At 44.4% G+C, this 22,214-nt stretch overlaps 1 protein-coding gene across 6 annotated transcripts in view; it reads left to right on the forward strand.

Moving 5' to 3' along the window:
* Nucleotides 1-21,190, forward strand: part of RCBTB2 (RCC1 and BTB domain containing protein 2) — a 40,784-nt gene extending 19,594 nt beyond the window's left edge. For all 6 annotated transcript variants that reach the window (XM_069467286.1, XM_069467281.1, XM_069467285.1 and 3 more), the window contains 9 exons: nucleotides 214-380; nucleotides 930-1,088; nucleotides 1,224-1,331; nucleotides 2,297-2,439; nucleotides 8,745-8,935; nucleotides 9,475-9,601; nucleotides 11,294-11,433; nucleotides 14,279-14,409; nucleotides 19,925-21,190. In XM_069467286.1, coding sequence (XP_069323387.1) covers nucleotides 214-380; nucleotides 930-1,088; nucleotides 1,224-1,331; nucleotides 2,297-2,439; nucleotides 8,745-8,935; nucleotides 9,475-9,601; nucleotides 11,294-11,433; nucleotides 14,279-14,409; nucleotides 19,925-20,065 — 1,307 coding nt within the window. In that variant the 3' untranslated portion in view covers nucleotides 20,066-21,190. The remainder of the gene's footprint in view (nucleotides 1-213; nucleotides 381-929; nucleotides 1,089-1,223; nucleotides 1,332-2,296; nucleotides 2,440-8,744; nucleotides 8,936-9,474; nucleotides 9,602-11,293; nucleotides 11,434-14,278; nucleotides 14,410-19,924) is intronic.
* Nucleotides 21,191-22,214: the final 1,024 nt, after the last annotated feature.

Raw genomic sequence — 22,214 nt, forward strand, 5'->3', positions numbered from 1 at the left:
CATGCATTTAAATTTCATATTGTTGCTTTGAGGTAGAATTCAGTTTATACTTTCCTAATAGATTCTTTTGTAGAATGAATTTGGTAGAATAGGGAAGTTAGTAGCTTTCTAGACCTGAATTTTTAGTTTTCGTTTTTGGAAGTCATGCAATATGTATTTTCATATAATGAGGTAGATGTTTTGAAAGCCGGTTCTCTTTCTTTTTCTTTTCAGAAGGAGAGGTCTTTACCTGGGGTCATAATGCTTACAGCCAGCTGGGCAATGGGACAACTAATCATGGGTTGGTGCCCTGTCACATCTCTACTAATTTGTCAAACAAACAAGTCATCGAAGTTGCCTGTGGGTCGTACCATTCTTTGGTGCTAACATCTGATGGAGAGGTGAGAACAGTCGCTGTAAAACTCACTGCTTTTTTTCAAAAGGTTCTGTAGATTCCTTTAGCAGCCCTGGCAACATGATCATTGGGTTAAAATAACCACCTCCCTCAAATTCAGCCTGATTTTTGGTAACAAATTACAGTCCTGGTGTTTATATTATGAAGTTTACCCGTATATAGTAAGTACTTAATATATAACCACAAAACTTAGAAGGATGTATTGACTTTCTGTATTGCTATAGTGAAGGGGTTGTTTGCAATACGAAAAATCCCCAAATGGTAGAAAATACGGCTGAGGCAAAGTAGGTATTTTTGTGTTACATGATATATGATAGTAACTATTACTGTGTAGATAGCACCTGTAACCTAATTTGGTAAACCAATACCTTGTGTAAGAATGAATTTTATGAAAACTCCTCTGCCTGCGTTGTGAGAATTTCTGGGTGTGCAGCAGTGTGAGAGGAAAGGCAAGGTGCGCTCGTGCACGTTAGTGTCCAGTTCAGACACTTTATAAATTACTGGGTTTCATCTATTGATCTTTTCTTTCACATAGGTCTTTGCCTGGGGGTATAATAACTCTGGGCAGGTGGGATCTGGATCGACAGCTAATCAGCCAATCCCGCGGCGCGTCACCGGCTGCCTGCAGAATAAGGTGGTCGTGAACATAGCGTGCGGGCAGATGTGCTCCATGGCGGTGGTGGACACCGGGGAGGTGAGAAAGCTATCGCATGTTCTGTTTCAAACACCGTCTGCCACGTCAGGCACACCAGCGTGGCATGTCTCTCGTAACGGAGAACTCGGTGGCCGTCTGTCTGACCTGAGCATCGCGTGTCTCGTTTCCTCGCAGGTGTACGTCTGGGGATACAACGGGAACGGGCAGCTCGGCCTCGGCAGCAGCGGCAACCAGCCCACGCCCTGCAGGATCGCCGCGCTGCAGGGCATCCGCGTGCAGCGGGTACGTCCCCGGCGGGCTGCGCGCCTGTGGTGTTAAGTCCTCAGTGGCAAAGATGCCAGCGTATTAGAAACACAGTTTCCTTAGCAGCATGAAAAGTTTAGCTGCTTGGATGTCTTCATTGAAGGAAAGGGTGAAAGCTCTTTTTCTCTGAATTAACTTGTAGCCATCCATCAGAAAATCTCTGTTCCTAGGCACTCCCACACGCAGCTTTTGAAAAACAAGTTGTTAGAACCTTGTCTGAAGAATCTGTGGCAGGGTGTATCAAGAGCCTTAGTCTTTATACCCTCTGACCTATAATTCTGTTCCCAGGGCATTATCCTAAGGAACCAAAGAGAAAGTGTCTTACAGAATTAGTTAGGAAGATACAGGAAAAACAAAACTATTAATAATAAGAAACAATAGGTGTAGCATAATTTACTAATCAAAAATTAATTATGATGACAGCAATGATGTTTACAAAGAATTTTTAACGATGTGAGACAGTGCTGTATGTAATGGTAAAGTGTTATAAAAAGAAACAAGATACAGAACTGCTTATATAATATGGCCATTTTAAAAAAAGCTGTAGGTACATTTCTCTATGTCTATATATGAATAGAAAAACCCCTGATCCCCAGAGTACTTTCATTTTTATACTTTTCTGTATTTTTCACGTTGAACGTGTTTTATAGTCAGAAAAAAGAAACTATTTATTAAAAAGTTGAAGTGTCTGTTTCTTACATTCACCTCCTACCCCTTGATTTCCGGGAAGCAGTAGAGTTGGAATGAACTGGAGCTAAGGCAGCTGAGGGACCCATGGCAGTCTTCCTGCCGTTCTGGAAGGAGATGGGTTGACTTAACGCTCGCCCTGTGGGCAGGCTGCCTCTTCCTTTTCTTCATTTTTGGTTCTTAACCTACTTTGTGAAAGTGGTGAACCACTTCCTTCTATTTGGGGGCCTGAGTCAGTTTTGTCTCTTTCCTTCCAGGTTGCCTGTGGCTACGCGCACACGTTAGTATTAACAGCTGAAGGCCAAGTGTATGCTTGGGGCGCCAATTCTTATGGCCAGTTGGGCACTGGCAATAAAAGCAACCAGTCCTATCCTACCCCTGTCATCGTGGAAAAGGACAGGTAACGTGTGCATTTTTACAATCTCCGCAGTGGTCGTCAGTGATTAACCAGGACTTAGACGTGATAGAGAATTTCTGCTAGCATGAGAATATTCTTTAACAAGAGTTTTTATTCCTTTTTAAAGCTGGCTTCTGAATTGTTGGGGAGGCTATTGTATGCTAAACACTCTATTTTCACTTGCCCATGTTGTACCTATACCTCCAACATCTCCTCTAAGCAAACTGCAATGACTAAACTTCCAATAGTTATTCCACATTATTCTTCTCCCCCACAGACCACCCTCTTCCCCTCCTCATGTTCTGTCTTATATTCTTAAGGGGAGTTGATAACAGTTCAGCTCTGTCTTCTATGGCTTAGGAAAATGAAGTTACCTGGAATGGGGCATAAAGCCAGTCACTCAGTTGCTTAGAAACTTTGTCAGTTGAAAAGGCTAGGCTTGTTTTACCACTTTAACTCCCAAGCATGAGGAAGAGTAAAATGGTTAGAAAATTAAAACTTAGTTTTGGCACTTGTTTGCAAGGCTGAGTTATGTAATTAGCACATTCAGAACTAGTTTCCAAATTATCCTAATATTTTCAAAGCCCTTTTGAATTTCTCAAGCATGGCTGTTCGCTACCTTTTCACCATTTGTTTCTTGACACAGTAGTATGAAGCAGAAACATTTCATTATCTTTTCTTTTAAACCAGGGTTGCAATCATTGTAGAAATTAATGCTACTATTTTTATTGTATATATTAATTTTATTATATTTGATTTTAAAGTAGGTGTGTGGATAAATAGATTAGCTTGCATTTATATGCGGTTCTTTTCTATTCTTCTGTTCCGAGTACTTGACAATGAAAGCCCAGAACCAACTTGTTATTTTTTTCAACCACCTCCATTTTCATTTGAATATTGTGAACTTGGCTAATGTTATTTAACCTATGTAGAATATTTTTGCACATCCTGTAAAGGTAGTTCAGAGTTTGTCAGCAACAAGAGAAGGGACAGTCTGGAGGCTTTGAATAATCACAGAAATGCCTCAGGCTAGCAAATCCAGTTAGCGGGGATGCTTAGTATTTAGACTGAACAGCAAAGTGTTCAAGGATCAAATCAAAGTCGCATGGAAGTAAAAACAGGGGATGTGTATGGCACTTTACCATTTTCTGACAGACGAAGGCCAAGTGTATGCTTGCACACTTATCAAAACCCATCTGCCCTCATCGCCCACCAGTGTGTGCCTCCCGTTGCACTGTGGGTCCCTGACCCAGAAGGGCCACCCAGGTCTCCTGACTCTGGTTCACGCAGGAAAATGGATTATGGGGCACTGAGGTGGGAGAAAGAAAAAGCAGAGAAGCAGGGAATGGAAGTTATGTGGTTGCCAAGTTGCTTAACTGTACCTTGAAAGTTAGCTGTTGCTTTTCCATCATTTTAAACTGCAATTATTTTGGAATTATAAAGGTAAAGAAAAGTAGAAGCAGCCATACGCTTGCACACTTGCCATTGTCCACATAAACATGACCTTGGCTGTAAAATCATGGCTGAGCGTTTGAAACGAGATATTCCTGATTTTCCCAGCGTTCCACGCTTGAATTTCAGGCAGTGATTTTGGAGCTTGCACAATGTCAGCCAGCCGCTCAATCACAGGCGTACTGTGAGCGAGGAATTTATAAGTCTCTGCTGGGACTTGTTCTACACCTCTCCACCCTTTCCAGTGACTGAAGCCTCGAGGATATGTCATGGCTTACTCTTGGGAACCTCACTTCTCACCCTTTTCGGCCCATTATGGGGAAGCTTGACGAATTAGGAACAGGATCGGATTTAGGGCAGGGTGGGTCTTTAGTTGTCAGTTACCTGTCCACAGAAGTGGAAAGGAAAAAACTCTGTGTACACTGGATTCTTTGCTTGAACAACCACCCCAGGGAAACCTTTTAAAATGTTTCCCAGAGAAGTCTATTTATGATGAAGAATACTAATATTTGTCAGCAATTTATGTTTACGTAAAAGTAATTTTAACAATTAAAATGATAGTCTTCTCTCTAACTCAGTCATTCCCAATCGTCCTGAAGCTTCAAGACCTTGGTATTTCATTGACCAGCATTTGTGTCTTTGTTCTAGAAGTTCCATAAGAGCACATTTTAAGTGACATTGACGTAAACCTAACTTGGCCTTGAATTTTTGAGAACTCTGCAGCTTCTTGAGGTAACCGATGATGCTCTGGGCTCTAACGAAGCCAGGATTGGGAATCACTGCTGTGGATCCTTTGATCACTGCTGTTTCTTCTCCATTATTCTTCCCCCCTCACAAGTGACCTTCGCCCTGCTCATTGTTTTCTGTTTTACATTCTTTCTCACTCTCTGCTTTTTCATTTCTAGTACTTCACAGCCATTAAGCTCTGCGGTTGTTGCGGATCATTCTGTTGAGGTGACACAAAACCTGTTTATGAAGAGCATGTAGTAACTTTTTTTCCCATTAAGATTGGCTACAAAATAAAGTGTGAAATATGCCAGACACCCTGACAGTAAAGGTTAGCTCAGGTTATAGTCATTGTCTGTTGCATGTAAGACTGGAAAATCTGAGCATCAAAATTTACTTCTTGGTATGGATCTGATTTAAAAACTGATGACCTTAGGCAAAGGCGAGGTTCCTTGGCAGGTGCTTGGGTCCCAAGCCTAGACCTGAAGGTTCCCTCTAAACTGTCTCCACTCTCCTTCCTGTAGCAGCTGCTGCGGTCAGCCACGCCCGCGCCCCACCCCTGACTTCCCCTGCGGAGCCAGGTGTGCCAGGTAAACGTCATGAGGCCGTGCCCAGGGACGGCTGGCGGCAGTGTGGCCCTCCCCATCCTCACCCCTTGGCTCAGTCTGTCCCAGCCCCTTTCCAGGAAGCAGCATTCCCACCTCGGGTCACCAGCTGCTGTAGTGGCAAAGGCCGTTCCCCTTTCATGGAGGCTAATAGCAAACATTTCAGAAGGGAATGCAGGAATGAAGTTATTTTGATTTTCTGATGTTGGGTAGTTTCACAAAGAAGGACACTATTGTGTTCTAATCAGTGATATTTTTTCATAGAATTTTATCCCAAAGTGTATAGAAACTATTCAAAAAAATTTTAAAGTCCTTGCTTAGGCCATTGCAGAAGTGCTGAAATCTAGAGAGAGCAAGAACAGTTAATTGATGTTTCCCTAAACATTTCTGGGCTGTTCTAACCTCTCCTGCCCTCAGAAAATACCAGGTGGCCGTACCACCAAGGTGGTTCCAATGTAGCAGCCCACCGGCCAGGCCTCAGACAGGCCTCTGGTCTGCCAGGCACCGGAGCTGCTCCCGCCCCCGTCAGCACTGCCAGGCTCGTGTTTCCTCGGACGCACCCTCTGGGGCCACCTTTGACTCCTCTCCGTCCTCTGCATTTATATCTGCGTTACCCTGACCCCTCCTTGGTGACATGGCTCGGATGGGACATGGCCACAGCCGTAGGCCTCCCCAGCCAGCCTGCTGGGCTGTTCTTTCTCGCCCTGGCACTTCTGCCCTGCACACTGTTGCCAGATCAGTCTTTCTGAGAACACCATTTTCGTTACCTCATGGTCCTGCTGACAAAGCTGTTTCCCATTTGCCTGTCACCTCAGATGCCATCTGAACTCCTCAGCCTTGGATCTGAGCGGACACCACTGTTCCTAGCACACCTTGCTGCTCTCTGCCCCTCCAAGGTGCCCGAGTGTCCCAGCCCTCCGCAGCCTTGCTGTCCCCACCCCCTGCTGCATGTTTGGTCTTGCTTTTCTCTCCACCTCATGGGCTCTGATTCCATCTGTGACAAATCCAAAGCCTACGTGGCCCGGTGAGCTCCCTTTTACTTTAAATCCTGCCCGAGGTCGTCCCAGCCCACACTGCTGTGTTACGTGGGAATTGTCTGCCGGCTTTCTTCAGCTAGGTCACGAGCTCCTTGCGGCAGGCCCTACGGGTCTGCAGCTGTTAAACATTTTTAGCCACAGAAGCCATTTTTGAGTGCCCAGCTCTGCCCGATGCCTTATTTCATTCACCCTAAACCACAGAGCTGTGAGATGATTGCTACTTTGTATCCTGTCTGCTCCCCCCCCCCCGCCTTTTTTCCTTTAAAAAGATGGTAAAGCTGATTATAAGAATTTAAGCAATGTGGCCTCTGCAAACTCCTGTCTGCCTCCGCACCCACGTCCTGCCTGCTGTGCTAGGCCACCGAACGCAGGCTGTGTTGCTGCCCTCACGCGTGAGGGTGACACGTGAGGCTTGCCAGTAACATAGATGGTAACAGGAGATGTACTTTTGTTTCAATAAATGTATGTGTTCTACTTCCTTCTCCCATTTTCTGTATTTGTTGGAAAGAATGTGCTTATGGAAAGCCGAATAGCATTGGCCATTTCCCCACTTGGCAAGGTTTCCTTGTGCAGCGCTGGATTAGAGGTCGGAGCCAGGGGACAGACATAGCCATGCAAATGTCAGGAAAGGACTCTTCTAGGAAAGAAGAGTCTGCTTCTACTAATCTGAATTATCATTAAAAATACATAGTCTCTGCCTAAGGGAGGCTTTGCCACTTAAGATACAGAGTAGTAGTAGCGTTAAGAAACCTCTGTTGTGATGCTACCATTTATACACAGACGTTGTGCTTGGCGCTTAACATTTTGTCATTTAATTCTCATGCCAGCCCTGCAGTGTGGTGAAATGGAGGCTCCTAGAGGCTGAGTGACAGTCCCCTAGTCACACAGCCTCGTGGTAGAGCTGGACTCCAGCCTGGGTCTGTTTGACTGCGAAGGCTGGGCTCTCCACTGTGGCACAGCAGGGGGTTCTTAAGTCAGCTTTCAGTGGCTCTGTGTGGCTGAGCCGTCCCCAGTTAGGCAATAAAATGACCTACAAATTATATTTAGTAGGATACTGTGTTACATGCTTGGAGAGAGAGAGAGAAATACGCCAGTGATTCGGCCTGCCAGGAGCTTGTCATCTAGCTGAACAGAGGAAACTGACATGTGAAATGCCAACGGGGCCAGGCTGGCATGGTGTGGACAGGAAGTGGCCATGAGAGCCCAGGCAGGCGAGAGACCTCTGAACCTCAGGGCTGTCTGAACTGGGCCTGACACGATGGGTAGGGTTTGTAAGGCAGAGAGAGGGAGAGAACATTCCTGAACAAGGACTTTAACTGTGAAGAAAATAAGGGGCAGTGAGTGCATCTCGTTTGTTGGAACATAGGGTTTGTGGACAAAGTGACTTAAGGCTGGACAGAGGTGGAAACCAAATCACGGAAGGCCTTGATGTCGTGTCTGGACTTAGTCTTACGGGAAGTCGTGGGGGTTGGAAAGCACTGACGAGAACAGTGTCTCAGGAGCCTCCGCCCACCGTGTGACGTGGGGTGCAAGAGGGAGAGTCTGAGGCCAGGGACACCTGGGCGGCTGTTCCAGGGTCCAGACGCAGGGTGCGCCAGACCCACGCTGGGGGCTGAGGGGAGACATTACAAAGAAAGGATCTCTGTTATTTGTTAAGTGGATATTCTGAAGAAAGTGGTGAAGAGGGAGGAGAAGTCAAAGGTGACGCTGAAGTTTAGAGCCTGCGTCTCTGAGGATGCTGGCACCACTGCCCGTGGTGGCAAAATCAAGATGGGGACCTCCCTTGGGGTGCAAGAAAGAGGTTGCTATCCTCTTGGAATCTGTATGGTGGCTTATTCTTATAGAAAAGCATTGTAGTTATTTCTAGATCAACAAAGCAATGTTTTCTGTTAGGAAGTGTTCTGAGAACTACCTCCCGTCAGTCATGAACTTGCCGCAGTAGGGTCTATCATGTGGTGATCTAGAAACTGCCCCCTCGGGCTCCAGATGGTACAGCCCAGGGGCAAGAACTACTGAACTCACTCTTGGCAGTAAGAGCTGGCATGACCCACAGCATGCTGAAATGGATGACGTTTTGATGAAAATATTTGTTTATTGACCCTAAGTCCAGATGGCCCAAATCTTTATTATTTTCTTCAATAAGAAATGTTTTAAGAAAATAATTCAATTGCCTTTTTTTTTTTTTTGCCTCTACTCTCTTGGATTGGACTTGAATTGCAAAACAGGACGGTGCATAATGGCCTGAAGTGCTTAACATGAGTTACAAGTGCCACTGAAGTGTGGCTAAAGTGTGAATAACTGTTTGGTGCCTAAAGACTTAGGAGATGAGGTGTCTAAGTCTTGTGTGGTTGCTTGCTCTTCTCCGGCCTGCCCCCTTCTGTAAATTAAGTTTGTAATGCCCCAAATCAGTTAAAGGTAGGGGGAGGAGAAAGCAACTTGTTTCTTCTCCTGTTCACCATGTTGATGGGGCATGTGTTTGTGGATTTAGGATTATAGAGATCGCAGCCTGTCACTCTGCCCACACGTCTGCCGCCAAGACCCAGGGAGGGCACGTGTACATGTGGGGCCAGTGCCGGGGCCAGTCGGTGGTCCTCCCGCACCTCACCCACTTCTCCTGCACCGACGACGTGTTCGCCTGCTTTGCCACTCCCGCCGTCACGTGGCGCCTCCTGTCTGTGGGTGAGCTGGTCATCTGGGGGACGGTCGCTTGGGGGGATGGCCTGGCCACTAGGAAGAGGACTCAGGGCTTTTTATCTGGATAGTGAGGACTTTGTCAGGCGAAATATCATCATTTCTCTCTTGTGGGCTCCTGAGAAAGGGGATTCATTTTATTAATTTTCTTAAAAGCATCAGAAACCAACACCAGTCCTAAATTAAAAGCAACCTTATTTGACTGCTTTTTAATTTTACTGGGAAACTATATCTTTTATTTTTAGTGTATTTACTCAAACATTCTAAAATTTCATTTAAAATTAGTGAGGTGGTTTGGGACTTTTTTTTTTTGTTGTTTTGCCAGATTTATGAGCAGATGTGTGTGAGGTTCTCATCCTTCAGGAGTACAGAGATGCAGATCTTTAGGGAGAAAAGCATTGCTCACCTGAGCAGTTATCTCGGGGAATTGGTGTTTTCATGAGTGTCAGTAGAGCAATGCTGTGTTGGGGCCTGTGTTTTCACTGGGTCTACAGTTTACTCTAGAAGTATTTGTGTCCCTCTCTTAGAACCCGATGACCACCTCACAGTGGCTGAGTCGCTGAAGAGGGAATTTGACAACCCGGACACTGCAGACCTGACATTTCTGGTGGATGGAAAGTACATTTATGCACATAAAGTCCTTCTCAAAATTAGGTAAGGAATCATTTATTTTGAGAACTGAGATAATTCCATTTCTTCATCCTTTATCTTCGAAGTGTCCATGGAACTATGTTAGGCACTTTGGCAATAATGAAAAACTGTAAGGCTGTTTTTGCGCTTACGAGAACACAGTGCAGCCAGGGAAACAAGAAAGAACAGGTCGTGTGCGACGAGTGCTGGGGAAATCAGTGCTGTGGGTGTTCCTGGGAGGCTGGAAACAGTCCGTTGTCTATCTTGGCATCGGACAGCAGCCAGCTCATGCTGGGTGAGTGTGTTCCTTCTGTGCTTTGAACACCATATTGAGTACCTGGACATCAGTCAACTTCCCTGCCTGGGAACTGAGCTCAGCCCATAGTAACCACCCTCCTTAATCACTGGTGGGATACTGAACATTTCCCGATGCTTTAAAAAAAAGAGGATCAAGACTTTTCCAGACCAACAAGGTCTGGGGCGAAGCTAACACAAAGATTTTAAAAATCAAATTTGTTGATGTGTGTGAGCAATGAGCTACATCCATTTCAAACGTGCAGTTGATGAGCACTGACGTATCTACCTGCCTCTGAAACCTCTGCCCCACATCGAGATACAGGACGTTCCCATCACCCCTCCCCCACCCCCAAAGGCCCCTTATGCCCCAGCCCTGGGCAGCCAACGATCTTTCTGTCACTGTAGATTAGTTAACATTTTCTAGAAGTTTACATAAATGGAGTGATGCAGGATGCATTCTTTTGCTCCTGGCTTCTTTCTCTGAGCAAATGATTTTGAAATTCATTATGTTGTTGTATAACAGAAGTTTAAATCCTGTTTTAATGAATCACAAACTGAATGCACATTTTAGACTCAGTTCCCCTTTAGTAAGGTCAGGCTGTACTGCTCGTTTACTCTCACGATAGCACATAAGCCTCCGTAGAGAAAGGAGGTGGATTAGTTTGTTGTAAGTAAGTTCTACAGACTGGTGGCTTAAACAGAACAAGTTTATTCCTTGACAGTTCTGGAGCCCAGAAGTCCAAGATCAAGGTGTCAGCAGGATGGGTTCCTTCCCAGGGACATGAGGGAGAATCTGCACCACGCCTCTCCCTTAGCTGGTGGTCTGCCGAGAATCTTTGGCATTCTGTGATGTGTGGCAGGCTAACTCCAGTCATCGTATGGCTTCTCCCTGTGTGTGTGTGTCTGTGTCCAAATGTCCCCTTTTTACAAGGACACCAGTCGTATTGGATCAAGGATTCACCCAGTGGCCTCATTTTAACTTGATTACCTTTGCAAAGACTCTGTCTCCCAATAAGGTCACATTCTGAGGTGTTAGGGGTTATAACTTCAACATATGAATTTTTAAAGGACATAATTCAACCCATAACAGAGTGAAGAAACAAAATGACTCAGATTTTGTAAAAATAAACGCACTGATTTTTCTAAATACCCACCAGCGCATGTGGTCTGAGAGCGACGCCAGGGAACCCAGCACTGTCCTCACCAGCACGGCCCTAGAGGCAGCTGCCTGGGCCACCCACAGCAGCAGGTGTGCAGTGTGGCCTTGTCACATAAACGATTATCTGAAAACCTCAGGCCAGCAAAGAAACAGAAAACCAAGGCAGGACCTGCAGGTCGCACCCTCAAGGGCTGTGCCCCTCAGGGAGGCCGTCTGCTCTCGCCCGCAGCCAGGCCTCACGCACTTCCTTCTTCCTTCAGGTGCGAGCATTTTCGTTCTTCGCTGGAAGACAATGAGGACGACATTGTAGAAATGAGCGAATTTTCGTACCCTGTTTACCGAGCCTTCCTGGAATACCTGTACACAGACAGCATCAGCCTCTCTCCCGAGGAGGCAGTAGGTAATTGCCAGAGAATTTCCCGAGAAACTGGCCACGTGTTGAGTAACTGACAAGGTGGTTTCTGTAGCACCTGAAAGCAGTCACTGTGAGGGTAATCACAGGAGTGGCTCCTTGTGTGTGTGTTGAACCCAAACGCTTTTCCCTTGTTACTACTTCATACAAAGGTCAGCTGGGTAGTAAAATAAGAGAGAGATGAAGTATCAAACCATCGCCACTGTGGAGCGTTATGGGCACACGGCCAATCCCAGTGTCTCCAAAGGGAGCGTCCGGAAGTTCCCTAATTTCCACCCGTGGACCAGAGTTGATCGAGGCTGCGCCCAGCTGCGTGGGAGGTTGGGAAGATGCACATTTCCATGTGGCCATGGCTTGGCCAAAGATTCTGTGGTTTGGGGAGAAAGGAAGAATGGATTTGTGCTGTGCGTGTGTGTTGGAGTGGGGAGAGGCAGCTAGCAGCTTCTGCCACAAGACTGATGTGATTTTTTTTTTTTTTTAAAGATCAGTAATTGTAATGGTTCAGGTGAGAGATGCTGCTGTCCTGGGTTAGGCATGATGTAGCAGTGGAGAGATTGACAGTAGATCAGATTCTGGACATATGTTAAAGATGGAGCTGATGGCATTTGTTGAAGGGTGGGACGAGAGGTGTGAGGAGCGAGGGGACAGCGGCCCTGAGGTGTCTGGCCTGAGCAGCTGGGTTCGTGGACGTGCGGTGCACTCAGGTGAGGAAGATAGAGAGCCACAGGTTTTGCTCCTGAAAAGCCAAAGGAGTTTCAGCTACCAATTTATACAGGCCCTCTCCTAACATTTGCAGAGGCCTGGCAAGAGTCCAAAGGGAAGCCTATGTACATATGCCTAAAAATTTGAAGTTATATGTCAAGCTAACAAAGTATGTTCAATCCTCCAGCCTTGAAAAATGTACTTCAAACCTGAAAGGCCACGTTTGCATTTTAGTTGGAAATTTAGAGTTTCAGGACTCCTTAGAGTTCTGTGCTAGACCCTAGTGGCACAAGAAGGACGGACCCCTGGCCTCCAGCTTGTGGCTACATCCTGCATCTCAAGGAGCGTGTGGGCACGCCAGCCCGCACGTCCAAGCTCCATCCACCCCCAGCCCGGGCTTCCCCTTGGGGCCAGGGGTCCACACATTGGTGGCGTGGTCTGTCAGAGGGAGGCTGACACGTGCCCTCAGGGCCAATTAGGCAGGGAACCCCAGGCACCCAAGGTGTGGTCTGGAAGGAGACACATGGCTCCTTGGCCGCCCTGTGGTCAGGGTGTGCCTGGAGGAAGCAGGGTCCTGTCTTAGGGCGGTGCTGCATGTGTGAGACCGAAGCTCTGGAATGTTTGGGGCTGTTGAGAATAATTAAGCCACTCCCAACTTTCAGGATCTAAGTATGCTTCAACGGGCCATAGGTCTTTCTTCCATAACTTTGATAATACTTGTGATATTATAATGAAGGCAAGTTTCCAATCAAATTCTGCTACATGTACAAAATTTATTAGCAGACAGACACAGAAACAATTAATATGGTAAGATGGATGAAATCCCATCTCTCTGTCGTTTAGGCACTCTATTGTATGTGCCTTCATGACAGGTTAGCGTGAGGTGCATGTTACAGTATTCTAGTAGCAGGATTCAGCTTAACCCTCTGCTCAGGTGGCCACTGGGGACTGCATGCAGACCTAGCACGCGTGCCGCTGCCAACGGTGTAGGCCTACTGAGCTCTCCATGCTGGGGCCCCCTTCTTGCAAGGGCAGAGGACTCACAGTATTCCTGGCCAAGCCACACATCCTCGACACCACTATTTTGCCAGTGACAAACTAATTCTGACATTCTTTATGCTAATCAACGAGTCTCTAATGGAGAGTCAAATGGCAATATCTGAAAACAAATAGGACCTTCCAAATGCTGATTGACCACTGCTGTTAGAGTACTTCCCATCCTCCCTTGGGGTAGAATTAAATTACTTGCCTATGTGTATCCCTGGCTACGGGAATTACTTGAAAGTAGATGCAGGTGCTGTAGCAGGAATCATCAGCCTATACAGATGGTGCTTAAAACCCTCGGGCCGGAGTGCACGTAGGGAAGTCAGTGAAATAAGCGTCTGAGGGGCGCTGGAGGGAACGTTTGGGAGTCAGGAGAAACGGTCCAGCCCAGAGAACTGAGGAGCAGCCAGTTAAGGAGAAGAAAACCGCAAGCAGCAAAGCATTCGGAGGAGGGCATCGTCAACCCATCACGTTCTGTGTAAATGTCGCCTAAGAGGAAACCAGGGAATAGACCTTGGATCTGGCACCATGGAAGCCATTCTGTGACCACAGGTGTGGCGTCCTGAGCAGTGGGCATGGGGTTCTGCCTGGACTGGCTTGAGGTCAGGATGGGAGGGGAGAAACGGAGACGGCAGACACAGAGGGCTCTCTCTAGGAGTTCTGCCGTAGAGAGGAGCCGAGAAATGGGATTGGGATAACGGGAGGCAGATGCGTGTCCAGGAAAGGCTTTTTTTTCCAGATGGGCACCGTGGCAGCGTGAGTGTCTGCTCCTGGGAGCGACCCAGGAAAGGCATTGAGAATGCAGCGGGAGGGGCGATTAGGGGAGCACACTCCTTTTCTTTTTTTCCTGGGGAAAAAAAACATTAAAGCCATTCTCTCTGTGCTCCTGGTTTTTGTATTGGCTCAGCCTGGCTACCTTCTTGAGTAGAGCCACATGTGAAAATGTGAGTCAGCAGGTCTTTACTTACCTGGCAATTCACTGAGAATTATATCTAAAATAATATCCAAATCATCTCTGAATGGCTGAGTGAGTTTAAATCGGGATTCTTGAAATCACCCCCGCCTAATTAACATCTCTTTCCACCAGGATTGCTAGACTTGGCTACATTTTATCGAGAAAATCGTTTGAAAAAGCTCTGCCAACAAACTATCAAACAAGGCATCTGCGAGGAGAATGCAATCGCTCTGCTCTCTGCAGCTGTGAAATACGACGCCCAGGTAAGAGAAGCTCTTTTCCAGCGCGGCCTTCTGGAAGAAACGGAGTTAGGGGCCTGCCTCATGTCTCCAGCTAAAATAAACTCTAGGTGGCTAAAAGATTTAAATGTAAAAAAAAAAAAAAAAAGTAACAGTACTAGATGAAATATAAGTAAATATTTATATAATGCTGGGGGGGACATCACAGGCAGACACCACGAAGGAAGGGATTGACAGATCTGTTTTCAAAAGATTAAAAAAAAAAAAAAACCTTTCATACATCAAAAAATGCCACAGGGAAAATTAGAAAGTAATGGTACACTGGGAAAATATTTACAATGTATAATGAAGCAAGTTTACCATGGTAAAAAACAAAAAGAAAATTGTGAGCAGTTTGGCTGAAAAAACTAGATCAAAGAACAAGCAGCTCTATGAAGAGATGAAAAACATAGAAATATAAATGAAAACAAGGTATGATTATTCACCCGTCAAACTGGGAAATATGTTTTTAAAAATAATGCAGGCTCAGAAAAATGGTCTTCTCCTAAACTGCTGATGAGGGTGCAGTCTTTCTAGGGGCAGCTGGTATCCTGTGTATTAAAAGCCTTAAAGATATGATTCTTTAAGGAGTTCACTTAGGAATTTATCTCAGGTAATCATGGGTTTGGACGAAGATTTAGCTTCAGAGATGTTTACTGCTGCAGTTTATAATTTTGAAAAATTAGAAAGAGGTCAGTGTGAACAGGGGAGGATTGTTTATAAAATGTTAGTACCATGAAGTTATGCAGGTGTTCAAGGTATATCACTAAAGGAGGAACTATGATCCTGTTCTTTTTTTTTTTTTTTTAAAGTATAAACAGCTGAATAAGACTGAAATTCATTATCGACATAGGAAAAAAGGCTAAAGAATATAGTCAGTGGTTATCATGGGATGGTGGGGGTATGGAGGATTTTTATTTCCTTCTCTTTGCTTGTTTTTTCTGAACTTTTTGTAGTGACCATGCATTGTTATGATAATAAAGAAAGGAAAGAAAACCCATCCTAGAACTCAATCTTTAGGAAACAGGCCACAACTTCTTAGAGTTGATTTCCTTTTGGCATAAGGATATCCTCTCCTTTGGTCAAAAAACAGGGACATTTTAGTGGAAAAAAGGTTATAACTTTTTTTCTGCTTATGCAAATAATAATATGCTTATTAAAGAAAATTTGGAAAGTACAAAAAGTGTGAGGAAGGAAATGACTTATCAACCAGAACGTTAGCACTTTCCTTCAGCAGCTTCTGACTTTTCTTCAAAGTCACATTATGTATTTATCTCTAAATACTTGAAATCTAGATTTTTTTTTTCCACTTAAAAAGGAAATTTTATCCACTTTGAAACATTGGTATTTAAAAGCGCAGTGAATGTTTGCCTTATGTCAAGGTAATAATATTATATATTGGGCACTTGAAAAATGCTTCATGGCCAAACAAAATCTATGTGCTGCCCTGTAGTTTGTCGTTTAGAGCCATGGTGGTGACACTGCACCCTGGAGGGCCAGTTCAGAGGTCCAGGTGGTGGCACATAGCGTTTGCGAGTGAACCAGGCTTGATTTCTGAGACTTCTTCATATTCCCTATTTATGTAAATTATTTGTGTGGTTACCTTCCAGCTCTCTGTTTTCTAGAAAGTAAGCTCCTTGAGGGTTGGCAGGGACTCTGCACTGCTCACAGCCACATCCCCATGCCCAGGATCGTTTCTGACACATAGTAGGTATTTAGCGTTTGTGTGATGAATGCTCACCTTGGCCTATAGAGACACACTACTTCACTGCAGCCTGTCCAGCTAATCGTTGGACCCTAAGTGAATAGAACAGATTACAAGCAAAATAGGCTATATGTATACTTAATATAAAAGTTTTTATAAAGAATGGCCTATTTGATTTGGCTGACTCAAATAATCAAATAAGAAATGGGCTCTTTCAGCAAATTATCCCTCATGCTAGACTGCCCCTTAGTACATGATTACTGTCAGCCAGGGAGTATGCTAAGCACAGTTCACGTCTCATTTACTTCTCAGAACAACCTTATAAGACATAGGCATTATTATTATAAGTTCCAATGTACAAATGAGGAAACTGAAGCTCAGATTAAGTAATCTCAATAAACTAGTACATTGCAAAACCGGAAAGGCAATCCAAGATTGGACAGATTTCACAACCACACATTTAACTACAGTTCTCCATTGTCCCCTGTGTTTTAAAATCGAAAATGTTTAGTTACCGATTCAGCAAGTTTTCACTGAATGCCTACTTTGTGCCCGCACTGTTCTAGGCACCAGGGTAACTGCAAGTGAACAAAACGGAGCAAAGTCTCTGCCCTTGTGGAACTTTCTGGTGAGGGGAGATGGGCAAGAAGCAAATGAATACACTATATAGCATGTCAGATGGTGATAGTGATGTGGAAAAATAAGCTCGGGAGGAGAGCTGGGGAGTACCAGGCTGAGATTAAAGTTGGAATTTTAAAGAGTGTCAGGGAAGGAAGGCGTCACCGGGAAGGTGATTTAGCAAAGCCTCAGGGAGGTGCGGGTGGTGTGTTGGAGGAACAGCAGGACAGGACGGGTGTGGAGGGAGCAGAGTGAGGGGAGGAGCGGAGGAAGCAGGGAGAGGGTGCGGGGCTGGGGCTGGCGGCCACCACGGGGCAGGCGTCAGGGACCAGGTACCAACTCTGACTGGAGCCAGCGGGACCGGTTGGGGAGGGGGCACACGTGATCCGCCTGCATGTGCAGGGGTCGCCCTGGCCGCTGTGTTGAGAGTCGCCTGCGCCTGTCGGGGCACAGAGGGTGGTTAGTTAGGAGGCCGTGTCATCCAGTAAGTGGTGATGGCGGATTGGTCCAAGTTATTAGCTGTGGTTGGGTTTTGAATGTATTTTGAAAGTTGAGCCAGCCGGATTTGCTGATGGATCAGATGTGGGAGGGCTGGGGGTGGGGTGGGAAAGACGACCCGGGATGACTCCAGGGTTTTGAGTATCAGCAACTGAAAGGATGAAATCGGCATTTACTGAGAGAAGAGTGGGAGCAGTGTTTCTGGGGAAATATCAGGAATTTGGTTTTGATTATGTTAAGTGTGTGATGTCTGTTAATCGTCCAAATGAAAATGTCTAATAGGCAAATTGGATAAGCGAGTCTGGAGCTCAGGAAAATCACTGTATTTGAAGCTGTGAAACTGACATGTGCAGACAGGTTTGAGGATTAAGTTCTGGGTACTCCATGCTCAGGGCCCAGGGAGATAAGGAGACACAAGAAGACCAGGAGACTGTGTCCTGGCAGCTGGGAAGGAAAGCGTTTCAGGAAGGAAGAATCTTCCACCACGGCAGACGCTGTTGGGGGGGCCAGGGCAGCGCCCACTGCTGGTGGGTCTGGCCATGAGACCGCCACGGGTGGCCGCGGCAGGCAGTTGCAGTCTGGGACTTGATGGTGGGGAACGTGATGAAGCACGTTTGTCTAGAGATGCAGATGGTGTGCTAAGGGGAACAAGTGATGCAGGGACAGTTCCTAGAGTCGGGTTCCTGAATAGGAGGAGCAACAGGATCTAGGTGACAAGGCAAGGGGCCCTGCCTCACCTCGGGTCATGGCCCATCACCCAGAGAAGATGGAGTCTACAGGCCCCTGTGCAAGGAGATACCGTGCAAAGAGCGTGTGAAGCTTCCTTCCGGGTGATTGTTTTCTCAGTGAAACAGGAAATCACGTTAGCTTAGAATGAGGGTGAGAGAGGTGGTGTTGGGCATCGGCGAGTCCTGTAGGAGAATGAGGAAATTAGGGAAATGTGATTGGACTGCAGGACAGAATGAAGGGCCCAGCCTTATAAAGTAGTAGCGTTGGAAGTAGACTACAATTCTCTTACCGAAAGATGAGGGCCTTGTTTTGTATAGACAAAACTCCCTACAACCAGTACCACCCTGTGCCAATTTAAGGAATTCTTAGAATCACAGGAACTCTTTCCAAGTCCTGTCTTTATTGAATAATTACCAGAAATTCCCATTCTCCAAAAGTAAAGGAAGGCGGATCCAAAGATCCTTTTGTTCTCCCATTCATCAGCAATTTTACCCACGCCATCCAGATCTGTGGGACTGCACACTGCGTGGCCACCTGACTCCAGATGTATTTTAACGTCTGTGCCGCAGGTCTGAATTTTTCCATTCCTCTTTGCAGAATTCAGCCAAAGAGATGCATCTCTGTCTTGTTTCACTTTCATGTGCTGTAGGCAAAAATGTCATTTCTAAAAATTTAAGCAAGAGCACATAATTTTAAATGGATACTGGAATATTCAACATATATTAATGAAGCACATTCTTACATATAGTAGCATGCTAAGATATCAAGTAGGTGTGTAAATTTTCCTTGTTTGTATCACTGAAGCCTTACCTGAGACTGAGATATGTCATCCTGCCCAGCTGTGCTCAGGGATGAGATAAACAGGTTTTCCTAGTGTTTCTTTTCTGAAAAGGAAATGTACTAATAGGTTTGTGGGTACATTGGCATGGCTATCAGTATTGCTAATTTTTCAGTATATATTTTTATCTTTAGCATTTACTATAATTTATTTATATGTCTAAAGAGGAAAATAATAGTGTGCAATGCGCATATGTAATTGCTTGGAAATTATTTGAGACTTTATTTTTTATAAATTACCTTTAGCGACATAGAGACAAAAGTTTAAAAATTGACCACCCACCACCTAGCGGCGCCTTGTCCTGGGTTGATGGCATGGCCTAGGCCCTAGGGTCTGAGGCATATCGGAGGTCTGGGCAGGCTCGCCTCTCTTTTCCCTGGGGACCAAAAAAGCATCTCGCCACTTTCATTCTGATTCTCAAGTTTACAGTTCTAATCAAGAGAATTACTACGAGGTCGTTCTTTGGCCCAGAGTACATTACGGTAAGCCAGAAAACACAAACCTGATGGGTTTCTCTTACCAGAAAACCTTGAAAGATATGATTTCTTCAAAGCATCTTCCCAGTTAAGGTTATTGAAGGTGTGTGTAGTGTGATGATGTCTATCCCTCCCATCCCTTGTCGTCTTGCAAAGGAAAACAAGCAGTGGCCTGTTAATAAGAGAAGCAGTTTTTAGCGTTACTGTTTTTATGGCTTACCCTTTCTTCTACAAACTCTTTACAGGCAGAAATATTTAAAGCACCCAATATCAATATAAGACGGGAGCATAGGGCCTTTAACAAATATTGAAAGTGGAATGAATAATACTGTCACTAGATGAAAAGGTACCAAAGAATTCATACACTTAGGTGCCTATCTCTGGGAAGAAGAACATCAGATTCTTTACATTGATTGGTGCGGAGGAACTTGAACGTTTTACTGTATTATTTAAATTTTTATAAGCATGGATTCATATTAGTTATATGGTTTTTGTAAGTATTCTTAGGTACTGCTGTACCAACGTTTCCTCCTCTTGGCTATCAAATCCTTTTTACTGGTTTTAGAAATTTTCATGTTACGTTGCATTGCATTGGGAAATGTGAATCTGTTAAATGATTTTTGTTGTTATTCCTAGGATTTAGAGGAATTCTGCTTCAGATTTTGCATAAATCATCTGACTGTAGTAACACAAACTTCAGGCTTTGCAGAAATGGACCATGATCTCCTGAAGAACTTTATCAGCAAAGCAAGCAGAGTCGGAGCCTTTAAAAATTGATCCCACCCACAGGAAAGGAGTTTTTGAGCCTTTCCACTTCCCTTGCAAAAGCCAGAGATGAATAACTTCTCTTTAATTAATAGTATGTATGATGAGCTATATTTGGCTGAGTACTTGTGTCTGTCAAAAGAAGGATGGTGGTGAGTCTTCTTCATCTGCCTAAATCCAAAGTTACGTCGAAAGGATCAAATGCGCAGATCAAATGTGACTAAGGTCAAGGAAAACAATTATAATACCTTACTGTTAATATATTTACCATACCCTCTTTTGAGTCACTTAAGTTGGACGCCTTTGGTACACTGATACATGCTATTCTGGCCCAAATGTTCCGTGCAGCTTGGCTGATGTCACATAGACAGCTTGACAAAGACTGCTGTCCCTACCACGTTTTCAGCATCTCTCGCAGTGCCTTGCATATGGTAGGCACTCGATTAATTTATTATAATATGTCCTGAGAACAGCTTTATTCGTGGAATACTGGATGGAAGAATAACTTACACAAAATAAATTTAAAACAGCCCATAATTATTAAGGTCCATATTCTTCTGGTACACTGTTCTGAGAAATAGTGGCTAATTTAGAGCATTCATTAGAATTCACAAAAGGGCTTGGCAATTAAATTTTCAAAGGCCCAAGGGCTAATTTTAATTTATTCTGAGTCACTAATTTCTCACAAGGGATTAGTGAATATGAAGTATTACCTTTGAATGAGATTCCTGAGTTGATCTGCCTCACCTAATCACATAAGGGCCTTTGCTTTTCTTTGTGTTCAGAGGGATTCGCCTCCATAAGTAAAAATGATTATGTTTTTCTTGTAGTTGACTCTCATGTCACTGTAGAACAGGTCTCAACCTGGCCCTAGTATGATTATGAAGTATTAGCTGAAAAGGAACTAATGCTTACATTTCATGGACAGCATTAACAGAAATGAGATAAATTTATACTTTTTAGATAAAAACAAGTTACCCAATTATAAAAGAGAACCTGGAATGGGACGTAGTATCAGATTCCTCTAATATGTATCTCACCATATGATATTATGTAAAGAAACCCTTTTTGGAATTAGAAATCTTGTTCTGATGCTGAACTATTTGATAATAAAGTGCTCATTTATAGATAATAGAACAAATGTGTTGTTTTTTTAATCCCTAAGAAGCAAAATTTTATCAATCTCATGTATCTTAGATGTACATAAATCTCTTTGACATACTTTTGTTTTTCAGAGCAATCAGGTAAGTTCTCATAGCAAAATCCACCCTAAAACATACATGGCTTATAAACAACCTAATTACTGTTCATATTATTGCCTTTGCTGATTACTGGTGAGGTCAGTTTTTTTTTTTGAAAACTTAATTTTTTTTAGAGCAGTTTTAGGTGTTCCCAGCAAAATTGGGAGGGAAGTACAGAGATTTCCCACATGCCCCAACGTATGCACAGCGTCCCCTACTGTCAGCATCCCCCACCAGGGTGGGACGTTTGTTACAATTGATGAGCCCACATTGACACATCATCATCACCACAGTGCATAGTTTGTTAATGCATTAGGGTTCACTCTTGATGGTGTATATTTTATGGGTTTGGACAAACATGTGCGATGTGTCCATCATTACAGTATCATACAGACTGGTTTCACCGCCCTCAACATCCTCTGTGCCCTGCCTATTCCTCCCCCGCCCCCGCCTTTCCCTCTGACTCCTGGCAGCCACTGATCTTTTTACTGTCTTCATAGTTTTACCTTTTCCACAATGCCATATAGTTGGAATCATACAGTACGTAGCCTTTTCAGATTGGCTTCTTTCATTTAATAATCTGCATTTGTTTCTTCCATGTCTTTTCATGGCTTCATTGCTCTTTTTTTTTTTTTTTCTTTAGTGCTGAATAATAGTCCATTGTCTTGGTGTACCACAGTTTACCCGTGTAGCCATTGAAGGACATCTTGGTTGCTTCCAAGTTTTGGCAATTGTGACTAAAGCTACTATAAACATCTGTGTATGGGTTTTTGTGTGGACGTAAGTTTTCAAATCCTTTGGGTAAATACCAAGGAATGTGATCACTGGATCATGTGGTAAGAGAATATTTAGTTTTATAAGAAACTGTCAAACTGTCTTCCAAAATGGATGCATCATTTTTCATTCCCAACCTCAAGGAA

This window comes from Eulemur rufifrons, chromosome 4 (genome assembly GCF_041146395.1).
Source record: "Eulemur rufifrons isolate Redbay chromosome 4, OSU_ERuf_1, whole genome shotgun sequence".
In the NCBI taxonomy this organism is placed as follows: Eukaryota; Metazoa; Chordata; class Mammalia; order Primates; family Lemuridae; genus Eulemur; species Eulemur rufifrons.